This window comes from Mugil cephalus, chromosome 18 (assembly GCF_022458985.1).
Source record: "Mugil cephalus isolate CIBA_MC_2020 chromosome 18, CIBA_Mcephalus_1.1, whole genome shotgun sequence".
Taxonomy (NCBI): Eukaryota; Metazoa; Chordata; class Actinopteri; order Mugiliformes; family Mugilidae; genus Mugil; species Mugil cephalus.
This window is the reverse complement of record NC_061787.1, coordinates 8,276,329-8,298,418: the sequence shown is the minus strand read 5'-3', so window position 1 is coordinate 8,298,418 and position 22,090 is coordinate 8,276,329. Positions and strand designations below refer to the sequence as shown.

Below are 22,090 nucleotides of genomic sequence, written 5' to 3'. Positions count from 1 at the left end.
GTGAGGGACTCACCACGACCCCCTCACTACAAGCCACCGAGTTATCTTGACTACATGGTCGCTGTCGCTTTTTTTAAATGCATTACTTAAGAGTTTGAAAAGTCATTCACCTTCTATCCAAACACTTGGCCAGACCTCCTGCCGCTACAGTGTTAGAGGGCAATATGCTAAACAAAGAACGAAAGAAATTAAATGTCAGTGAAGATCTGTAGAGATCTTTGCACGGCTGGCTAGACTAATCTGTCTCGCCTCTCGCCGCAGACATAGTTTATAAAGATTTAGGGATTAAACTGAGCATTAAAATTAATTACTGATGTTAATAGACCCTGTTAAAAGGTGAAACATAATTCATAAGTGATGGGGTCACACTTTAAATAAATCTATGTTTTACACAGGAGTCTCTCTTGAGTTATGACTTTCCCCCCTTATAAAATGCCCGCAATGTGTTCCACACATAATTCACCGATTCAAAACTTATAGTGCACTTTAAAAGACTGATGCATTTCTGATGTTGTGTGAAACGATATTCACCAGTGAAAGAATGCAAAATTATGGGACTGATAATTGTCCATTTGAAAGCTGTCGCCTTGATTTAGAGACTCGCGCCATGAAAACCTCTAATGAAAATCCACATTCTTGGTGTGCATGTTTACGCAGTGACGTGCATGCACGCATGCCCCCCACCCCCAGGGAGCACTTAGACGAATGACATTTTCACATGTTAAAGGTCACAAATGAGATAGGCCTTGCGAGCATAAATTCGGTTACTGTACAGCTGTGATGGCGGAGAGGGAGTCATCAGTGTAAAACATTACTTACTTCAGGCTGAGAAACCTCCAGAGTAACTGTGCAGGAATTTATGCTTGACTACTTTAAGGCTCATATAATTCAGTGAGTGATTGCTGACCGGCAATATTTCACACAGGATGGCGGGTTTCAACCATATTTTTCTTAACTGAAGTTCTGCACTCATGAAAACAGAAGAAGTAAACACGACAAAGCAACAATAAATTCTGTGAGACTTCTTTCGAACTTTTAACTTCAAGTATTTTAGTTACGTTTTAGTCATGTGTCATTTGCTATTTCCAATAAAACTGTACATAGCGTAACCACCTAGTGTCTTTAATCAGAAGATGGGGCGAGTTTTCAAAGACAGACATGACACAAGATTTACGTCAGATTAACACAAATTATAGAACTGGATTCTGCTACGATAAGTATATCTTTTACTTGGATATATGCAGGAATTTAAAGTGCTGGAAGAAATTCTCAGATCTTAAAAGAAAAATCTAAAAGTAACACTACACATCGCCCGTTTACAACCATGATCTCACTGGATTGATTCATTCAGTGTTGCATTTTGTAATGGTGGGGCTCATTTTAGTTACTGCAGACACTGTTACCCAGCACCACATTACATCACAATGTATTGTTTTTTTCCTATACTCATAATATTGTACCATTTACACCTCAGTATTTCCCATCTCCCTTCACTTTCATTGTCACACCATGAAAGGCCAAAAAATATCTACTAAATAACCACAATATTGAAATAAATGTCGTGGCGTAACAAGTATTTTCCTCCGAAGTGTGTATTTTTAGAAGCGGAAACTGTGTGTAAATGTCAAGGACCACAAGATTGTACTTAAACTCAGTACTTGAGGAAATCTACTTAGTCGCATTCCACCATTTTATAGTGTTCATCTGAAGGCGTTCTTGACCATATACCCCCTATTTTGAAGAGACAAAAGCAGAAATGTTGCAGCCGTTCCAGAGACAACACAATTGTTCCTCCTCCTCCGTATATGAATTGTTCTCTAGAACAATCCTCCTTTAGCTCTTCAGGCTCTTTACGTGATGCTAACAACAAGATCCAACAGATCCTCGTGGTCTGGATGTGTGCGTCTCCTTGGTTGTGTTCTCGCATGTTTTTGCGTTCGCATCTAATTTAGCTGTGCAACAGAAGAGCAGCGGGGAGATAATTTGACAGACTTTTAGATACCTCATCTTGAAGACATTCCACTGTCTCTCCCCGTGCACGGAAAGACTTCAGAATTTATTTGAATATATTAACCTTTTTTTTTTCTGTTTCTGGAACGTTCATGTTTTGGTTGTGTATTCGCTTGACTGCATGACTGTCCACCTCTAATTCCTCCACTGTAATACTAGGATATCGTTCTCACAACACGAGAACAAACATTTTTTTTCTCTGCATATTTACACTGTTTTTGGTTCGACATAAGACAAAAGATATAATTACTATGAAGATCTTGACAGCATAATTGGATTCTAAAGGCTTTGATTCCACTTTGATAACTTTTAAGTTTGTGTGTTTCTCACTTCTCCTTTTTCTTATGTGCTCTGTAGTTGAAAGTGCTATTAGTGTGCACTGTCATTGTTCTCACCAAGATGCCGCTGTTTCCGGATTAGGTAACTACACCTCTTCGTCTTTCTTTTTATCTCTCCCTTCCTCTTTCCCTGCCTCCGTCTGCGGCCGGCCATTGAACTAAAAATCGATAAGCCATAAAGAGAATGGAGGAGCGTTTTATTTACATCAGTCTGAATGGAGAGGTAGTTTGTCTCTCCTCGTATCCTCTTTATACACTTTAGGCGGAGGCATTCAGTTGGCCTCCAATAACACACTTGACAGGCTGTCCAGATAAGGAGCTAAACCACGACTAAAATGCTGAGGCGTAAAGGATAGGACGAGGCAGTGGTTTTAAAGCGTAGCCGCTGCCTCTGGGTTAAAAGGATGAAAATGTAAGTTTAGACGTTTCCAAAATGTTTTTATTTATTTATTTTTTTTTCTTCAGCATGTGACTGCTCACATGTTGATGCCCGCCGAGGGGGAAGAGCAGGAGTGACTCATAAGGCCACAGGGGGGCCCCAGAGACGGGACGTAAGGAGGTGGAATTCATCATGACACAGGATCGCAGTCTCACTTAAAGCTGCATCGTTGACTCCTGTTTGCTCTTTTCTGTTGAAATACCTCTCCACTTTTGATTCATGCAGGAACATCTGAGGTATACGTTTCAGCTACAATAATCCCTTTGTTGCTTACTGTTAGGAAAGGGCTACGCTCATTTCTAAGAAAAGAATCTCACAAAAGTAGTCGCGTTATAGGAGATAACACTGTGTTCCCAACAGATTCAGACAATTAGTAATTTTCTGATGATCCCTCTCTTTATAAACTGTGTCAGCTGCTTGAAAGGTCTGACTCAATATCGACGTGCCTGAAGTTGCTCTAACATGTAGGTTGTGACAATATCTCGATGCAAGAATGGAAATGTATGTCTTTCACGGAAAAACATCCATCTGCAAAGAAGTTTTCTGTCGTGTTGGTTCATCTTTTTGCCACCGTAGTATTTCAAAAGTTATAAGGAGACTTTTGTTGGTTCTTTCATTTTCCAGAATTTTGAGTTTCTGCCCTTTTTTTAATGCATAAACTCTGCAGCAGAACAAAAATGCATCCTCTCTTATTTCTCACCATGTGGTTCATGTGGACCAAGATTCACACACACACGCACACAGACTAAACATTTCTAAACATCTTGCTGCCTTCTGGATTTGAATTTTCAACATCATGGCCCTCACTGTAATGCTTTTTGGCACTTAGCTGTCTGATGTTGAACTCGAGAGCGTCACGTTGTTACATGCCAATTCCCATAGCATAGCGAGATGAACAAATGTGGGGAACCGAACATCAAAAGCACTTGCTTGCAGCAAACGTTGCATTGAATCTAAACGCGGCGTCCTTTGTGTTTTGGTGCCCATAAGACTTACTTATAGTGGAATGATGTGAGCTTTAAAACATCCAGCCGTAAAGCTCTATTTAATTGGGGGCGCAAGAGAAACGACGGTAATGTAAACTCACCTCGATCAATCTTTCTTGATCAGGCGACAGCTGATGATAATGGTCCGGACAGCTCTTCTCCTGACCGGGCAGTTGTCTCAGTCGACTTGTTAAATGAGTGACAGTCGCTCGTGCAGCAATCAGCACTACATTTACTAACTTGATGCAGCGGATAATGTGACATGTTAGGTGGCTTTCCCCCCTCGGAGCAGCTGAGTGTTAAGATTAATTGGTGCTGCCTGTCGGGGAGTCTCCTCTGCTCATGGCCTTATTTTCTGCCTTTGACTCCCTTCTCATCGTCTAGGACTCGGGAGCAGTCAACAGCTGAAACAACAGAGGAGATTTGTTGACGGCGTTGACCGATTTAAGATACAGTATGCGTTCCAGATGGGGGTTCTGATTCAAATGTTCATTTCATGAGGCTGTGAACTACTAAAAAGTCTCTGATGAAATATTGATTGTTTGCTCGGGTAAAAAATTGTTATTCAGCAGAACGTTTGAGTTTGACCAAGTTTGCCTCCAAGTGATTGGGTTTTTTTTTGGTTGGATCAACTAAACACATTATAGATGATGCAGGGATTTCTAATAAGATGTAGGTTTCTGTTCCAGTGTGCGATTTATCGTGGACAATAAAACGGAAAGAAGAGGAGTTGAGGGACTCAAACCTAAATTTGTTTACACCCCAGCCTCGTTGCCTGATGCTCAGTGCGTCTGCGTTTTTGTTGATCTGGTAGTGTGCCTTCGGTAACTGATTCAGCAGCTGATATTGAGTGAATGTTACAGTCAGTAGTGAGTCATGATGTGGTTGGGAGGCAGCTCTGAGATGGAATGTAGGAAAAGAAACAACTAGCCCCCAAGGGCTTGGAAAACATACTCAACTTTAATCCTCAGCAGAGAGGTACACAGGTCACCCCCCACCCACACCCCCAATTACCTCCCAAATCCCACAACCCCCTTTCCACCTCCAGTCTATGTGGCCTCCGTGTTTACTCTTCTGCATGTCAGTCACTGGTGAGTTAAAGCTGCTGGGGTTTGTTTTTATATCAACTACGGGTCAAGTATGTCCACAGATATATAGTAGTAGCCCGCAGCTCTGATATATTAATTAATGATGAACACATCGTATTCTAAAGAGGACATAAACTGTTATGATCAAAAATAAAGATAAAGCAATAAATAAATGTCTCTAAATATATTTATATTAGAATTAGAAAACTTTATTTGTCCCATGATGGGGAAATTGCAATTTGCAACAGCATACATAGGAGCAGGAAAAAGGACAAGAGTGGACTGTGTAAAGGATAAATAGTGAGATAAAAATAATATGATATAAAAATAGAAATAGAATAGAATAAACAAGTATTGGCATATCTACAAAAAGTATGGAATTGCAACAAAATGTTCTGAATTACAACAAAAACTACTGAATTGCAAACATATAATGAGGTATTGCACAGAGTTGTACACAGTACGGAGTAAGTAGTGAAAGGTGACAGTGTTGAACCTTGAGGAGTAATAATAGTGCACATATTACAAAGCATAACACCGCTGTGCTATTAAATGCACCCCATGACAGAATAAAGACAAAAGAATTCATACAAAGTCTGTGTCATTATAGAAATAATTAAAATCTACATTTATTATTATTATTTGTAATTATATTTAATGATTTGTTTTGACAGTTTTTGTCCTCCATACCGACCAACACAAAGCAGCTAGACATTTTGTAAATAAAGAGCAAGGAATTTTACCTAAGAAGTTGGCGAAGGCAAAAATTAGGTGAACACAAGCGACAGTCTCATCTCATCTTCTACTACCGCTTATCCTCTGTAGGGTCACGGGGGGCGCTGGAGCCTTTATCCCGGCTGCCATCAGGTGAGAGGCAGGGTACACCCCGGACAGGTCACCAGTCTACTGCAGGGCTAACAACCATTCGCACTATGGGGTATTTAGAATCACCAATTAGCCTAGCGAGCATGTCTTTGGGAGGAACCTGGAGAAAACCCACCCAGACACAGGGAAAACATGTAAACTCCACCCAGAAAGGCCCAAGTCGGACCCGAACGCAGACTTTCTCACTGGTAGGCATCAGTGCTAACCACGGAGTTGTTTCCTGTAAATATTTTTGTCTATCATATTTGGATTTATTTAACAGGATTACTTTTGAATTTAAACTTTACAATCTTTCCTTTAATTTCAGTCAAGTCAGTTTCTTCAGACGTGGAATTTCTGAAATACTTTTCAAAAAAGTATCTGGTGTACTTCTCCAGATGCGTTTTTTGTTAAATATCCCTCAGACACTGAAGCAATGTTCATCACGATGTGCTGTGATATGATGCACACATACTTGTGTTGAAATACTGTCTTAAAAGGCACTTTAACCAGTTTAGATTCAGAATAAGGCAGGTTATCTAATTAACTAGTCACTGCTTGTTGTAAGTGTACTGTGCAGAAGCAAATGCGTGGCCCTGCACTAACCTTAGCTGGACAGTTCTCCTATTCATCCTGCTTCTCAAAGGATGCTTGCTTGATTGTGTTTACTCTTTTGTTAGCTGACTACCTGACTATGCTTCACACTTAGTGTGAAAAAATTAGAGTTATAGACGGGTTAAAAGAAAACAAGGCTGCTTCCTGTCCTCTTGAACTGGAGACAGAATAGACTCACTCACATTTTGTGGTAAAACACGGTACTGCACCACAGTCCACACCATCACTAGCTTCCATTCTAAGTAGATATTATTGTTGACATTATTGTTGCTATTTTCACATTCTGTTTTTTAACTGCAGTGTATTTCTGAAGGTTTTTAACAACCTGTGTATTGTCCCTTTGAGTTCTAAGTGACTACAAGCAGTATTCTCACATCAAAATAGTGTATAAATGTGGGCACATTCTGCACAAACATCAAACTCAAGCTGGAGGTAGTTAATGGGCGCTGAGTCTTATCTAACCTGTGCCCCTCGGTTTAATAATAACCGTCGGACTGAGAAGTTGGTTAATTAGAGAAATACCACGGAGGCTCTCAGACAGCCCTGCTGAGTCTAGCTGCTACCCTTCTTAAATATGTCAAACAGCCCCTCCTTCACACACATATGTGGGGGTTTCTGCACCGTCTTATTTCCATAACCACCCATCCCACTGTTCCACAACTTAAACTTCTCAGTCCCTGACTGCCTACTCCCTGCCTCAATTTGAAAGAGTAGCTGGCATGAGCTAGCCCAGCTGTGGGTGGCAGTTCTATCTTTCAGGTCTTTATTGTCAGAGCCAATTTCAACTCATCAGATAGTCACAAGTTTTGTTTTTGAAGTGCTTGCGGTGGATTGTTTTCATCTTCCAGTTTGATATTCACACTGGTGCCTGGATAGTACGCTGAGATCGGTATTTGATACAGAGACAGACGTTTTGATCTGCACAAAATCACAGGCTTAATTAGGAAACTCAAATTACATCCATCCCCAAATTCTATGTTATTTAAAGTCTTTGAACCGAGCTCCCTTCGCCTGTCTACTGTACCGTCGGAGCTGGCTTAAAGCCTGGGAGGCATCCAGTCCACACAGAGGGCTTTCATTTACTCCCAGCATGTACACAGACACAGACACACAAATAGCTACAACCATAGTATGAGAGAGTTACCATCCACTCGCTCGGTGGAGCCTATATGGAGCCTGTGTTCTATCACCCGTTTTTTTTTTTTTTTTTTTTTTTAGGTTTGACGTAATCCCTCGCGCTACGATTTTGTAAACATAGTACAACTCGGCCAAGCCCGGCCAAGCCCGGTGACGCACAAATATAATCTGACACAATTCCAATATTTAATCTTATGGTAATGTCTCCTTGTTCCTTCACTTTTTTCTCCCTTTTGAAAATCCATCAGACGTGTCGCGGTTCTCATGAGGTTCTTAGCCTTCAGATTTCGGCGCTGTTCATTTGGAAAGTATGTAGGTCAATCTGCTTTGCTCTTTATCTAAATCCATACAGATATGTGGCAATATGATTACTGTTTCATATCTATATGATCAGTGAGGGCTGACGTCGTGTTCAGAGGGCTTAGTAGTGTAAAAGGCAATCATTGGGCAGAGAGAGAAGCTTTGCATGGAGGAATTGATCAAATTGTCGATAGGACATGCATGACATGTGAGTGTTTCAGTTTTTTTTTTTTTTAACTTCTAAATCTCTGTTCACTTCTCCTTTAATCATATCATACAGAACCAAACAGAATAGCGTATAAAAATGGGCGCATTTGACTTTTTCTGCGCTGGGATTTCTCAATTTTATGATATCGGAGTGGCACAGAACAAGTTGGGTCAAACTAAGCTCTCAGCCCAGTCCATGTGGATTGTTGCTCTTTTATAACATGTTGCCTGGTCACAGCTGATCCTTTTGCTCACTGTAATCCATTTTCTGGTGTTTAGTCAACAAGCACGCAATGGTGTCCCTGTGCTTTATATCACATGTCAATTCTGCATGCAAGTGTCACAGGCGCACAGGGTTATAGGATTTTTGACCCGTTTCCAGAGTCTGATTCAGGAAAATGAAAGGGGTTTAGTACCAAAAAGAAAACACCAAAAATTGCCATGAAATATTTTGAATCTGGTTTAAAGCTCTTTCTGTCCCTGTGGCAATGATCGTTGTGTACTGTAGAAAAAAAAAAATCTATGGGTCAGGCAGTTGTTCCAAGCACTAGGAGAGGGGAAGAGGAGTGTGTGTTTTTCATGCAAAGGAAAATAGGAAAATCTGATCTTCTCTCCTTAGCTTTTTCTCACCAACTTCTGCTCCATTTTTCTCTTGTCACAGCCTTCGGTGCAACAGAATAGAAATGTGTTCCTTGCTGTAACGTTCCCCTCCTTTGGGCTCTTTAATTCTCTGTAAATTCCATCGTCGAGTGTGTTGTGTTGTGCATCTGTGTGCATTCCTGCCTCTGGTAGGCTGAACATCACATCACATGTGAGGAGTACGGGCTGCCTGGATTAGAATAACTAGAGACCGACAGAGGGAAAAAAAGATGAAGGAAAGAGAAAAAAGGGAAAATAGGACGGGGTGAAGTAGTGATTGTACCAGAGAGTGGCTCAGAGCGGTCGGCTGATGACGTGAAGCGCTGCACACACATCTGGAACAGCTTGAGCAGCTGCACCTGAAGAGATGGGTTCCTCCGCAAAACCTCTGCCGGCACTTTTTATTTTTTCCCCCGCGCTCTTTCCCCCTCCCCTCTTTTCTCTTGCAGCCTCTACATTTTTTCTCTCTCTTGTTACCGCCTGCCTGCCGGAGCGCCGGGATGGTTACCCGCTGTGCATCAGCAAAGGAGAGCGAGTGAACCGGAGCAGAAGAGAAGAGGAGAGACATGGCACAAGAGGACAGTAACATGGGAAAGAAATATTAAGTGTGAGGTAGGAGATAGAAGTTGACTAGCGTGTTGTCAGTGTCAGTGGAGAAGAGGCTGAGCACAAGGAATTTGGAAAAGGAGAGAAGGATGGAGAAGGAGAGAGTGTGAAAGGCAGGGAGAGATAAATTGAGAAGGGATTAAGGAGCCGGAATGCGCTGACACTAGAGACCCGAGTTTCTGTTTGCGTTCGACACTGCACATCCTGTCACTCCACAGGTTTACCCAGGCATACACCAGTTTACCAACACACTCACCTACTGTTTGCTTTGGAGGATCTCGGGAGGCCACACCGGGAGAAGAAAACACCATCCAAGGAGCTATTAACCTCCCACCCTCAGTTTGCCTCCCACCCATCTTCCCAAAAGTGCCCTCCCTACCTCCCTCCCTCCCTCCCACCGGGCCCCCTCTCAGCCTACCTGCACTAGTCACAACACGCCGGAGCTGTGGAGTCACCGAGTCACACTCACTGAGAGCGGGGGGAAACTCCGGATCGCCCATGGGACACAACTCCAGTCAGCCAGGCTGAGAAAGACAGAGGAGCTTTGCTGATCCGCCGACCTGCAGGATGTCTAAAGCCTCCAGGCTGGCCAGGCCGCCTTCGGCGGGGGCTGGGTCTAAGCTGCCCTCCCAGAGGAAGGAATGCCCTGGCACCGGCGCCGTGCCCGGCAGAGCCCGGGTCCTGAGCGTGGGGGAGAAACTTATGAGGGCAGGTAGTGATGGAATCCTGAACAGACAGAAGTCTTTGACGGCCGCGGCGATGCCACAAGGCAAAGCACAGAGCGAGGCTCAGACTGAGGCTCAGGCCCCCAGCCAGAGTCAAGGTGAGAAGGGCCAGAATATGGAGATGGTCCCTCCCAAGAGCAGGATCAGCCCACCTAAAGCCTCGAGTCAGCAGCAAGGCTCTGTGCACAGTAAGTAAAGAAACAACCATGCATTATAATGTAAAGACTAGCTTGTCTCTGGTCTACACTTGGCATGTCAGGTATAAATAAGTGATCTGTGCACATTAGAAACTCATCAACTGTTTTGTTCCTTCATTCTTATTATTAATGTTGTCTTAACTTGGTTCTTTTTTTAGTACTTTTTTTTTCACTTTTTAATGGCTCTTGATTGTATCATGTACTTTAGAGGTGGACTCTTCCTGTTTGTGTCTTTTCCCTGTGACAAAACATCTGATGCTCTTTTCAAACATTTATTATTAGGGAACCTAACAGAAATGGCAAAAAAGACAAAAATGTGTCTTCCCAAGGAAAAAAAAGAGTAGGAGCCACAATGATTTCACTCAGTGTGCCCATTATTTTATCCTTCGTCTTCTCCATAGAAAGGTAGTCATTATTTTCTAAAGGTAAAAGAAGTGGGCACTCACACAAGTGATCGCCAGATATTACTTTTCGTTCTGTTGCACGAGTTCAGCCTGTTTAATCTGTCTTCTCTGAGAAGTCTTTGCCTTCTTCCCCCTGCTTCCTTAACACCGCGTGTTGCTGTCATTGCAATTAATGAGGACTCTCCATCTTTTGGCGGTTATCTGTCTGAGCACCGTGCTGATGGAGACGAGGGGATGACTCCTCACAGGATCTGTGTCACTGTCCCTCTGCGTTGGTCTGTGTTGTGCAGTTTTTTTTTTTTTTTTCCAAAATGGGGTTTGAGAGGATGACGAAAATGGTCTTATCATTCCCTGCTAGATTCCACTCTGCAGGGCGTCCGCTTTCATGTCTTGTCAGGACACTGTCGCTTCACACTGTCAAAGGCAGCCTGACCAAGAGTGTTCAAACACGAGGAAACGATGCGCACGTATTCGTGTGCTGCGTTAGCGTCTGCCATGAGTCTGACTGACGGATCGGACTTTTTTTTTTCTCTCTCTCTCTTCATCTGTTGAAATGTTTCCCTGTCAATCACTCTTGAATCACTCTTCACCGTTCAACTTGTGTTCAGAGGTGGCAGTCGGGAAATATACGTTTAAGTGTGAGGGTAGATGTAGGCAAGAGAGTCAAGTGAAAGAGTGACAGAAGGAGGTCAGGAATGCGAGCAGGGCATGCTGGGAAATCAACAGGTCTCGGGCTGCGTCTGTGTGTGGATCCCTCCCTGCACTAAAGACAGGTTATGGGTTATAAGGGGGCAAGTTTGTACTGGAAACCAGATGTTCTTGTCTGTGAAGCTTCCAGTCGCTTCTTTACACAAATAAATACTTTTCATGCAAAGATGATACACTTCACAAGAGTCAGGGTCAGTTTCTCTTCAGTTCCTTGTGTCCTGTACTTAAGCTGAAACAACTCTGATAAACTCTCCTCCTAAAACCAGAATTAGGACTTAAAGAAAAACAACATACATCTTCAGTTAGAAAGTGTCATTCTATATTTTTAAGCGTTTTCTTCCTGTCTGTTTCTTTCTGTTTCTGTCCTCCTTCGCTCTTTATTTTTTCCTTTGCTCACACCCTCTAGACTTTTGTTTCTCCCCGAGTCTTTCTCCGCTTTATTCCTCTCTCTCGTGTCGCGTTTTGACAGCTTTTGAATCCGTTATTCAAAGATGCCACCGCTGCCCCCCCCACACACGCACACACAAACTCACACACACTCACAAACCCACAAAAGACCATCAGAAAGAATAAATGAGCTGTGTGTATTCTCTATATTTCAGTTTTTCCTACTGTGAGTTTTTCATCGGAGGCTTCATCGAGAACTCTGCACACTTCGAGTCAGTGACTTTGAAGTTCCACAGTGAAACGCCAGGTCTCTCTAGAAACTAGCTACAGTGGGCTGATTCCGCAACCCTTTGATATATTACATTTTATTTTCACATGCCATGCAGTGTCTTTGCTTTGGGAGCTACCGCTGACATGTGCTGCCTGAGTATTTGGATTTTAAACAGAGCAAGCGCAATTAAGCACCCTCTCGCTGCAACCTAATGGGCAGCTCACCATATTCCCTGCACATTTTTACAAACAAGGCTAGTTAATGTGCGGAGCTATGACCGCGTCAGGTCTCCATCTCCCGAGCTAATGGCGGTTACAGGGCATGACGGCAGCTAAAGCACAGGCCCACAGGGTCAAACAGAGCTGATGCAGACAGTGCTGGCAGACTGTAAATGCGTGTGACAGGTGACATTTCCACTGTGTGAAAGCTTCAGAGATGACTGCTGCTCGCCAGAGGGCCCAATTTCAGTCTTAAAGTGGCAGCTTCCTCCAAAAGTGAAATCTGTTTGACATTTTTTTTGTCCAGAGAGGGTGTAATACAGGTCTCAAGTTCAGCTTTTTTTCTAATACTGTTCAGCATTGCATCATATGCCGGTTCAACCACATTTTGGCTCATTTCTGTGGGTATTTCTCATTCTGCTTTACTTATAATGGACTTTCTTAAGTCGCCAAAAGGGTGCAGACACCCAAACATTCCACGCTTGATGCGATTGTGAAACCTCCATCCTTCTGAGATGGCTTTCAAACACATTTGGAACCTGCTTGTAAGGATTTGCAGCAGCAAGAGCCTTTGAGAGGTCTGATGTTGGGTGCTAAGACCTAACTTGCAAAACGCAATTGCACCCAATATTGCAAAAGTACGTTGGATGGGGTTGAGGCCATTGCTGCGTGTGGCCCAGTCAAGTTCTTCTTCTTCTTCTTCAAAAAAAATTCTTGATAGAACTTTTGATTTTAGACATTTTGTTTGGTGTATATACTGTATTTATGCTCACAGAGTGCAGCTAAGTGTATGATGGCTGGCAATGATGTGATTGTGAACTGAATAAAGCTAGGTTGTATTCTTTGTTTACAGTGGCCATTAAGCTACCCTGAAGTGAGACTATGCAGACTCTGTTTAACCTAAAGTGAGTTATGAGGTAACAGAAAATACAACTTTCCCAATAGGTGCTGCTTATCGCAAAAGACATATCTCTATTTGAAATAGTTTACTTTAGAAGTCATGCTCTTTGTGAATCCCTCCCACGAGCCTTGGGTCAAACTTTATTTTACAAAACTAACTGGAACGGACTTCTAACCAGTTGACGAACACATCTGGAAAGGTTAAGGTCTGGAAAGACTTTGGCTAACAATGGCCTAATCTCTTGCTCTTCTATCTTTGCTATCTCCAAATCCCAGACCCTTTTCTGACTTTGTGTCTAGACCGACTTGAACGGTTTTCAGCTTGTGTATAACCATATGGGCCCTTTGATGCTATGACCCATCAGCCAAGGGTTTGCTCTCAAGATGCAATTGAGATAAAGTCATTGCTCAGATTCTGGATGACCTCACCTCCTGCTGATTGAAAAGGTGAGTCAATAAAGGGAAACTGAGAACACAGTGTGTGTGTGTGTGTGTGTGTGTGTGTGTGTGTGAGTGTTTATGTTTGCCATAATCCTCGTCTGCGTGTTCTGAACTCATCCAGACACCGGTATTCAAGCATTCGTGTTGTGCTGTTTCTTGCACCATATGGGTTAGTGACTATGTTACCACATCAGAATGTGCAGAGTTGCTGCAGCTTGTTTTTAAGTGTCCGAGGCTGTTAAGACATTTCAAGTGCTTTAGTGTACAAACATGCTCTTCTGTCTGTCTGACAGCATATGGATGTGAATTACTGGAAGTGTTACATGTTCGAGCATGTTTCTTTTCATTACACTATGTCAGCGTTGCTCACTGTTAATAGTCTGTGAATGGTGTTTATCTGCGACTGGCTTTTTATCCCAGATGCTACTTTACTTACTCTTCGAAAAAAAAAAAGTTAAAAAGACAGCTTAGTGCGATGGGAATGAGTTTGGGGATAGGGATGTGATCACCCAATTCTTTGACATTGAAGCCGAGAGTAGGGATTACATTAATTGCAGCCTCTTGTGACTCTTAAAACCACCAGTTGTCGGGGACAGTCTACAAGCATTATCCAGAAGACAAAATACAGTTTGCCCTCGAAAGCTGATATGTAGTTCAGATAATTAGAGATTCAATTAATATTCTTTTCAAATGCAATCTGCCTCTCTTGAGTGTTTGGGAAGCTTTTGTTCTTCTGCCCATAGGAAATGTTAGAGTTGGTGCCATCCACATGTTTTTGTCAGTAAGTAGGCTGATTTTAAGCAAACCTCCCCAGTCTTACTTTGAATCAAGTAGTCTCAAACTTTCACTATATGGATTCATATGATTTACGTACACTTATATCAAACTCTTCTTCTTTCTTTTTGCATATGACTGAGAAAATATGTCAGATACTTCATATCTGCTAGGGGGCAGAATATTAGTAAAAAATGATACACTAAAAGTTGAGTTTATTGTCACTTCATGTTAGTCCTTCTAACCCACTCGGCTGTTTTTTTTTTTTTTTTTTTTTGGAAAGGTTAAGGATTTTGTTCCTCTATTGACCTACGTCTATTAGGAGTGTCTTAAAACTTTTGAAAGATCCTTTTTTTCCAAATGCCACAAGGGAGGAAGTGACAATGCCTGTGATGTTTTCTCAGCTGCGGGAGACAACTTGCCTTTGTCCTTGGCTTGTCAATAAGTACCGAGTGACGGAAGAGAAGTCCACTGAATCATTAGGAGCATGAGAATAGGTGACTTAATGGTGTGTTCAAGGACCTGTGGTCTGTGTTCAGAAAACAAGTTGAAGTGACTCATCAGTCAAACAGAAACAGACAGTAATTGGGCCACTGGGCAAGAAGAAAGAGCTTCAGTTTTGTGACTACTCATGGGTGTCTACTGTAAATCCCCCAGCAGGGTCTGGTGTGTGTTTTTCTTTTGGGGGTGTAGCTCGGGGCGTTGAGGCTTCTTCCTGATTCCTGTGGCCGTGGGAGTTTGGGGATCGGGTTCTTATTCGCGTGACCAATTAAGGATAAAACAAAAGGCTTAATCTTTTCCATTTCTGCCCTGACTTAGAGTAAAAGTTTTCCCTTGTTAACGTCAAACTGATTATCTCGTCTACATACGTAATACTAGCATATTTACCTTTCAGTGTGGCCCATCGTTTGGCTTACACAGCAAAGTCTTCAAAGCTAATCCTGCAAATGGGGCGTGAAATTCCTTCAAACTAGACATCTCACTACAAGATTATTTTTCTCAATTCAGTGTAATGTGCGTCTCTGTGTGTGTGTGTGTGTTCCAACCCAAAGCATAAATGTGCTTACTTCACCCAGCTGAGGGGCGTAAGCAGATTCAAGGGCTCCTTCAGGGTTTCCTCTCGACACAGAAATCAATATGCGTCCACCTCCCCTCTCCCACCCTTTTGCCCTTCAGGCTTACTGGATGTGGTATGCGTGCGTGTTTTTCATCCTGTCCGGGTGGGCACGAGTAAACAAGCACACAAATGAATCCTGTAAGCACAAACGGCTAAATATTCTCCTGACTCGGTAGTGCAGAAGACTGAAACTTACACTCCTGTTGTGTTTATTTCTACCATGTGGACGTGTTGTTTTAAGTGATTGAATTTTCTTTAATATCTTTCAAAGTTTAAATTACACCATCTGTGATCATCTATATAAAGAACATCTGGTGTAGGCCGTTAAAAGATACTTGGCGTCCACGCAGCATGCAGATAAAAAACAAACTTTTGTCAGAATTCAGCTGAAAGTAAAAGAACTGTATAATATTTTTGGGAAATATGCAAATTAGTTTTCATGCTGAGAGATATGTGAGAAGATTGATGCCACTCTTTGTTGAGCTGCAGGCACAAGTTGACTAGCATAACTAGCATAAGGTTAGCCATCAACATTTGTAGTAGCATTGTAAATTATTTGTTCTAATGAGCAAATCATAAATATTCCTAAGATTAGAGGGACATCAAGACTATAGAGACTTTGCAAGGGGACAGTTTGCTTAGCGTACGCAAAGTAGTTTAACTTCCTTGGTTCAAAGCTGAAATGTAAAACTTCACTTTACGTTTTAGAGTGAGTTCGGTTCTGTAACTATGTAAATAACAGATTTCACATTTCACTTTCTGTCCAAAATCTAATGTAAGGTTTTTGCTAGACCTGTACTGTGCGTTTATATGATGTCAAAATAATGGGAACCATTTGTCTGCCCATCCCAAAGTCAGATCGTCCTCGTCCATCGTCCCTAAGTTGTTGTATGCAGACATGCTGCAGATGTAAGACATCCTAACCTAAATATTACCGTCTGCGTGTCCATCTCTCACATGCATCTTTACTTTTTAGGAATTGCATGATGTGTTTTAACATCACCGAATATTTGAAATGAATCGTATGTTATGACTGACCTGATCATTTCCTTTGCTATTTAATGGAAAGTGCTTGGAACAGCTGTCAGTGCGCGTCGTCTAAAAGCTTAAAGCAGCACACATCATATCTGTAACTTTCTTTCTACATTCTGACCTAAAAGTGCGAGGACGCACCAAACTCGGATGCGTGAGACCGTCTGAGGAGCATGTGAATGCACTATTATCATTGAACTTTGGATGGAGCCATTTCCTCCGGGCCACCGGTCTTTATAGGGTCAGATAATCCTCTTCACTCTCATGCATTTGACTGCGCTCCACTTTTAACCGGAGTGAAAAAGTGGATTTTCCAAAATGTGCAAGAGTTCATTGAAATATCTTGAAAATTAAGCTGACTAATAGTGTCACCACACCTTATGAGTGTACGCCACATGATCCACCGTAGAGAAGTAGTTGTGTCTTGCTGTAAATCCAGTCAGATGATAAAAAAACATGTGGCCTAAGATGGTAGTGGTTGAAGGTCAGAGGAAGTGCGTGTTATGTTATGATGTTGCGCCATGAGATTTCTAAATGTACAGATATCTAACGCTTTCACTCCTTCCAGCGACGTGCTGTTTGAGTCCTTGAGTCTTAACCAGAATATAAATTTGCAGTAGGAACCCATCTTCCTTCCTTATATTGTCACTTTCTCAGAGCGCTTTTATAATGTTGCACCAAGACTGACATGAAAGTGCAAAGCTTCAGACCTATTGACCTTTAGCTGACACTGACGCTCAATTCTTCTAAATCATAAGATAATTCTGAAAAGAAGAAGAAAAAAAATGCTCCTGCAAAAATGTGTGCAGACATTTGAGTGGAACCAGATTGTTTCTCCAGTTGTTTGGTTTATTTCGGTTGGCCTCTCTGTGTACTCCGTGGTCTGTTTAAAGAACAGTGAATAGTGTTGTTGTTTGTTTTGTTTTTTTTGTGTCCAGCGAATGGAGTTCGGAAAGACCGCTTACCAATTCAGAATGAAATGCTGAGTAGAAGACAGCCTGAGTTTTCCAGCAGATCATAAAAGGGAGCATTTTGGGCCATTTATTTCTTGAAAGCATGTTTGTGGTTTTGGGGTTAGGAAACGAGTGACATGAAACGATCACATCTGCAGTCATTGTTGAGGTCAGACGGGGCGCTCACTTACTTCTTGTTTGACCCGTGGAAGCTAGAAGCATCCAAAGCAGAAACGTCACGCATGTCTGAAGCACCGTGGTCATTTTGGATTTTCCTTTTGACTGTACCGCTGTCTCCTTTGCTGCTTTACTGCAACGGCAGCTTTTAGTGCCTAAAATGTGCCCTTGTCTGCCCGGGTTCCCAGCGACCGAAAGCGACAGAAGAAGGTGAACATACAATATCCGGTCTGACAGTCGCACAGCTCAGCAAACAACAAACATGAAACGAAACTTTTATTTCTTAACAGGCTGCTTTCAGCTGAATCCTCATCTGTGATCTTTTGCAAGACTGTACGTGCATACATATTTAATATTTCTCATCTTTTGGTTGGAGGCTGGACATAAAACCGAACTCCTGCCTTTTAATATCCGTTTCCAACTTGTATCATATTCATTTAATGTCTTGATGCAATCATGTGCAGAAAATAAAAAACGGAAAATGAGCGCCAAGATGCCTGATTAGGAATTTGGGGTTCCAAGAGGAGCAACACGTTACCCAAGTGTTTTCGCCAAGACACCGGATCATAAAGATTATTGACGATGTACACCATGTGATACGAGCGCCGGGCGGGATGAGGCGGCATTAAATCTGGCTGATGTATAGGCCTCTTTTTCCGCTCTGTGTCTCCCTCTCTGTCTAGCGAGTGAAGGAAACAAATGAAGAGGAGGAATTAAATAGTCGCAGGGAAAACGTCAGGGAGCCGCTTCCAACTCCGCATTTTCTGCTTTTTACTTGGCTGCAGCATCAGTGCCAATTCCTGGTCATGGTTCATGTGTGTGTGTCACCGCGTGCATGCGTCGATTTGCAGCTGAGACAGGCGTCGACACGAATTTAATGAAGCTGGATGTGACATGAGGAGGGTTTGTTTACCTGCAGTTTTAGTTACCTATGTGGTTGTTAAGGAAGTTGTGTCGCCTCCTGCAGTTTCTCAGCGGCAGCTAAACCTTTTTTTAAGAATGTGCTGTACATTATGGTTTCCATACAGCCTGCCGTTCATTGATAATAAATAATTGTTATAGGTGCACTGAGTGAACAGCTCCTTTGGCAAGGGGCTTCTCCGGGTTTGCGAGATTAGACACATAAATTATATCGTAAAGAAGAAAAAAAAGCCTCCCTTCTCTGCTACTCTATGTATTAAGCAGATAATTTAGGCATACCCCTGTGTTGGAGATGCTTCAACCCCCATCAGTGTTGTCTCACTGAAAAAATCCAGGCTCGATTTACTTGCAAAAGGAAAGTGTTCCAGTTTCTCCACAAACACAGTAGCTTGTTACTTTTAGAAACTGATTCCAGAGTCGGGAGAGAGGCTTTTCATTAGATTTCTGAGTCACTCGATGCGCTGCTTTAGGCCTTTGATATTCACTGTAATTAAGAACTTATTCAGAACTAGCAGGTCAACAAGTCTTAATAGCAACTGTCATGTATCGGCGCTATAGAATTGCTTCGTTTACAGTGAGACTTGATCTTTGCTTATTACGGCCTCGATGATTAAAGCTTAAAGCCAAAGCAATCACACTCATTATAAATTCATTAGAAAGACAGAGAGTTGTGCTGTTTATCACTGTGCTCCAGTTCAATAAGAAAAGCAGTCTAGTGCAGAGAGTGTTTGTTCCTTGTTCCAGCGCCGGTAGGAGAAATGATACCAGATCCATCCAGGTGCTGGCTGCGAGCGAGGTGCGGCCCACCTGTGGGTTAACCAAAACTAATTGAGTCAATTTTAAATGTTCCTCATCCGCAGAACAGACAGACAATTTGCCGTAATTGTCATGTGCTCTGCGGGGTCTCAGCCTGCCAAACATAACGACTGTCAGACACAGAGAACACCCTCACCCTGCTTGGAAGCCATTAAGATCACCATGACCCATGAGGGCTGAATTATATGTTATTTTTTGCATTCTGTCAATATAAGAATATAAAGTCATAACACCTCCTTTGGTCATTTCGACCTCAGCTACATCTTTTGTTCGTCTCTAATTAGACAGTTTCTTACCTCACAGCTTTCTTTGACCTTTTAAAAATACCGGATCATTTAAATGCTTGTTCTCCAGGCTGATATGCGACATGTGGAAGCGGTAAAACACAACCATGTGTGTTGTTTACTACAAGAAAAGAGATTTATTTCACTGTACTTATTGCAGCTAGAAATAAAGCAGACTTCCTGGCCACATATGGGATCTCTCATCTTAACCTTTTGATACTGAGCAGGTTTACTATCACTACACATAATTACAACTCATAGCACTTCAGTGAAAGTGTGGTGAGCTTCTTCCGCTCCACACCGGAGACTTCAGCGTCCCCTGGCATGTACCGTAGCGCCCCCAGCTGTACGGCCGATAGGATTTCAGCTTGAACCAGCTTCACACAGGAGTCTGGCTCCTCATGTTGGCTTATTCCTCTCAAACTGTTCTGTCAAAGCATATTTGACGTTCATTCATTTTATCCCTGCAAGCACAGCTTGTTCAATTAGGTTGGGACTGAAAAAAAAAAAAAAAAACTTTACAAACTTTTTTCTTCCCTACATATGAAACCCTGAGATGGTTTTGACAGCTGCCCTGTGCCTCTGAGACTCTCTGGTGCATTCTTATAGTATTAAACCGCAGAAACACTGATTCAGAGATCAAATATGCTCCTCCCCCACACCACTTTTAAATCTGGGGATTTTTGAAAAAGGCGGAATAATATGGCTTGGCTGTTTGATGAAGTCATTGGTGAGACGTGCTCTAAAGCTGAAGCTATCCTGAGACAGCGTTTCAGCCTGAGCCGAGAGCGAGGGGATTTTTGCTGAACCGGTGCTAACAGCTGGAACTTTAATTCTCGGGGATGCGAGAGTCTAGCGCCAGCTGATTTCTTCGAATGTTTTTGTTTACATTTTTATCAAAAAAAAAAAAAGGAAAAAGGTGACCGTATCTGGAGCAGGGAAGGCTGGATGGGAGCAAATTTAATCGAGCGTTCAGCCGAGTGACGGGATAAAAAGATTTAATCCCTTTACTGCTACACTTTTTTGAACCTGCTCTGAGGGAATGCATTTTAAATCTGATTAGTTTTTCGCAGCGCAATCGTCAGCGGCTCACGTCCATTGTTTGTAGAATATGTTTGTCAGCTTGCAGTTGTCCGCTCAAATTATGCTCACCCAAATGACCATTTGTCATGATCCCTCCCGGCCCGGGAACAGTTTTGCAAAACGCCCAGCAGAAGAATGTCGATTGGTTTTGATAGACATCAGAAAGTCTTATCTAAAATCTCTCGTTATATAATACTTGATTTCTTATAAGTTGAGGGACTGGGGAAAAACACAGCAGGACAGACAGGACCCATTGTGGCGTTATAGAAGAGACGTTGAAGCGAGGATAGATCAAATGTGAATGTGGAAAGGAAATAGGCTATTTGCATGGGAAATTCTTGTAGTATTCCTCTGTGATGTTTTGCCTGGTTCCTACGTCGAGTCCCAGAAATATTAATATGTAGACTACAAGTATGCATGATGTTCCTGGGTGGTGTTGGTCACACTGTGTGGCTCTGCAGGCTGTTGTTTGTTTAGTAGAGAACAGATGCTGGGCTGCTGGGCTTCGGTGACCCCGCTGACCCGCGCTCATGCCTGCAGACTGTCACGCTAAACCTTATCCGAGCATCCTCAAATTTAGAGAAGAAGAAGGAGAAAAACGTCCGCGGCCCTTCGCTAATTCCCCCAGCCTTTTAAAAGCACGGAAGAAAAACACATAATTAAGTAATGAGGAATTTGAAGATGATTAATTCTGCATTTGGCTCGCGCAGTTGTCAGGCACATTCACAATATTCCTTTCGTGGCAGCATTGTTTTGTTGCTCGGTTGTTGTTAATGCACTAAGAAATCAATTAAGTCGATTTACTTCTCAGAAATTATGATAGCGGTGATGAATGAAAAAGCAGAGTTCAATAAAACATTCAGAGATGGAAGTGAAATCTTAATAAAGCTTGCACAGCGAGAGCAGCATTTACGGACTTTATGTACTTCCAGGCTTCTTATTGTGTCCATGTGGAGATGCAGAAATACTATAGAGGTAAAACAGTCAAAATTCATTTCTTACTTTGTACTTCACCATCTCTCCTTCTCTTTATCCTCTCAGAGGCAGAATATTAATTGCGACTTGGACCAGCGTTTCTGAGCGGTGCGTATTTCATACCACATTTGTTTGTTGTCGCATGATCCCCTGAAATAATTTGACAGACAGACAGGGAGTGCTCTCGTATCGATGGGAAGCCAGCGAGGGTACGCTAAGTTGCAGACTGAGGCCCACAGTTCAGAGTGAGACAGCTGGCAGTTAATGTGATGCGCAACCAGCAATCATCAATTATTCATAACGTTTTTCCGGAGCACCAATAAAGAATGCTTTTATCGATAGGAAAATGACTTATATCTTTACGGCTGTTTTATCTCCAAATTCCTCACAGACGTGTTTTGCATATTGAACGTCTGACGGCACACTGGCGCTAGTTATAAAGCCCTCGCTCGTAGGGGGCGCTTATTTGTTAATTTTT

The 22,090-nt window shown here is 42.4% G+C and overlaps 1 protein-coding gene across 12 annotated transcripts in view; it reads left to right on the top strand.

Moving 5' to 3' along the window:
* si:ch211-285f17.1 (sickle tail protein homolog) overlaps positions 1-22,090 on the top strand; it is a 105,667-nt gene that overhangs the window by 14,768 nt on the left and 68,809 nt on the right. For 3 of the 12 annotated variants that reach the window (XM_047612184.1, XM_047612185.1, XM_047612179.1), the window contains exon 1: positions 8,764-10,142. The exons of 1 other annotated variant lie outside the window; for it this stretch is intronic. In XM_047612184.1, the coding sequence (XP_047468140.1) occupies positions 9,797-10,142 (346 nt within the window). In that variant the 5' untranslated portion in view covers positions 8,764-9,796. Of the gene's footprint in view, positions 1-8,758; positions 10,143-22,090 lie in introns of those variants that run through there. 8 more of the 12 variants (XM_047612186.1, XM_047612180.1, XM_047612181.1 and 5 more) reach the window with 7 other exon arrangements.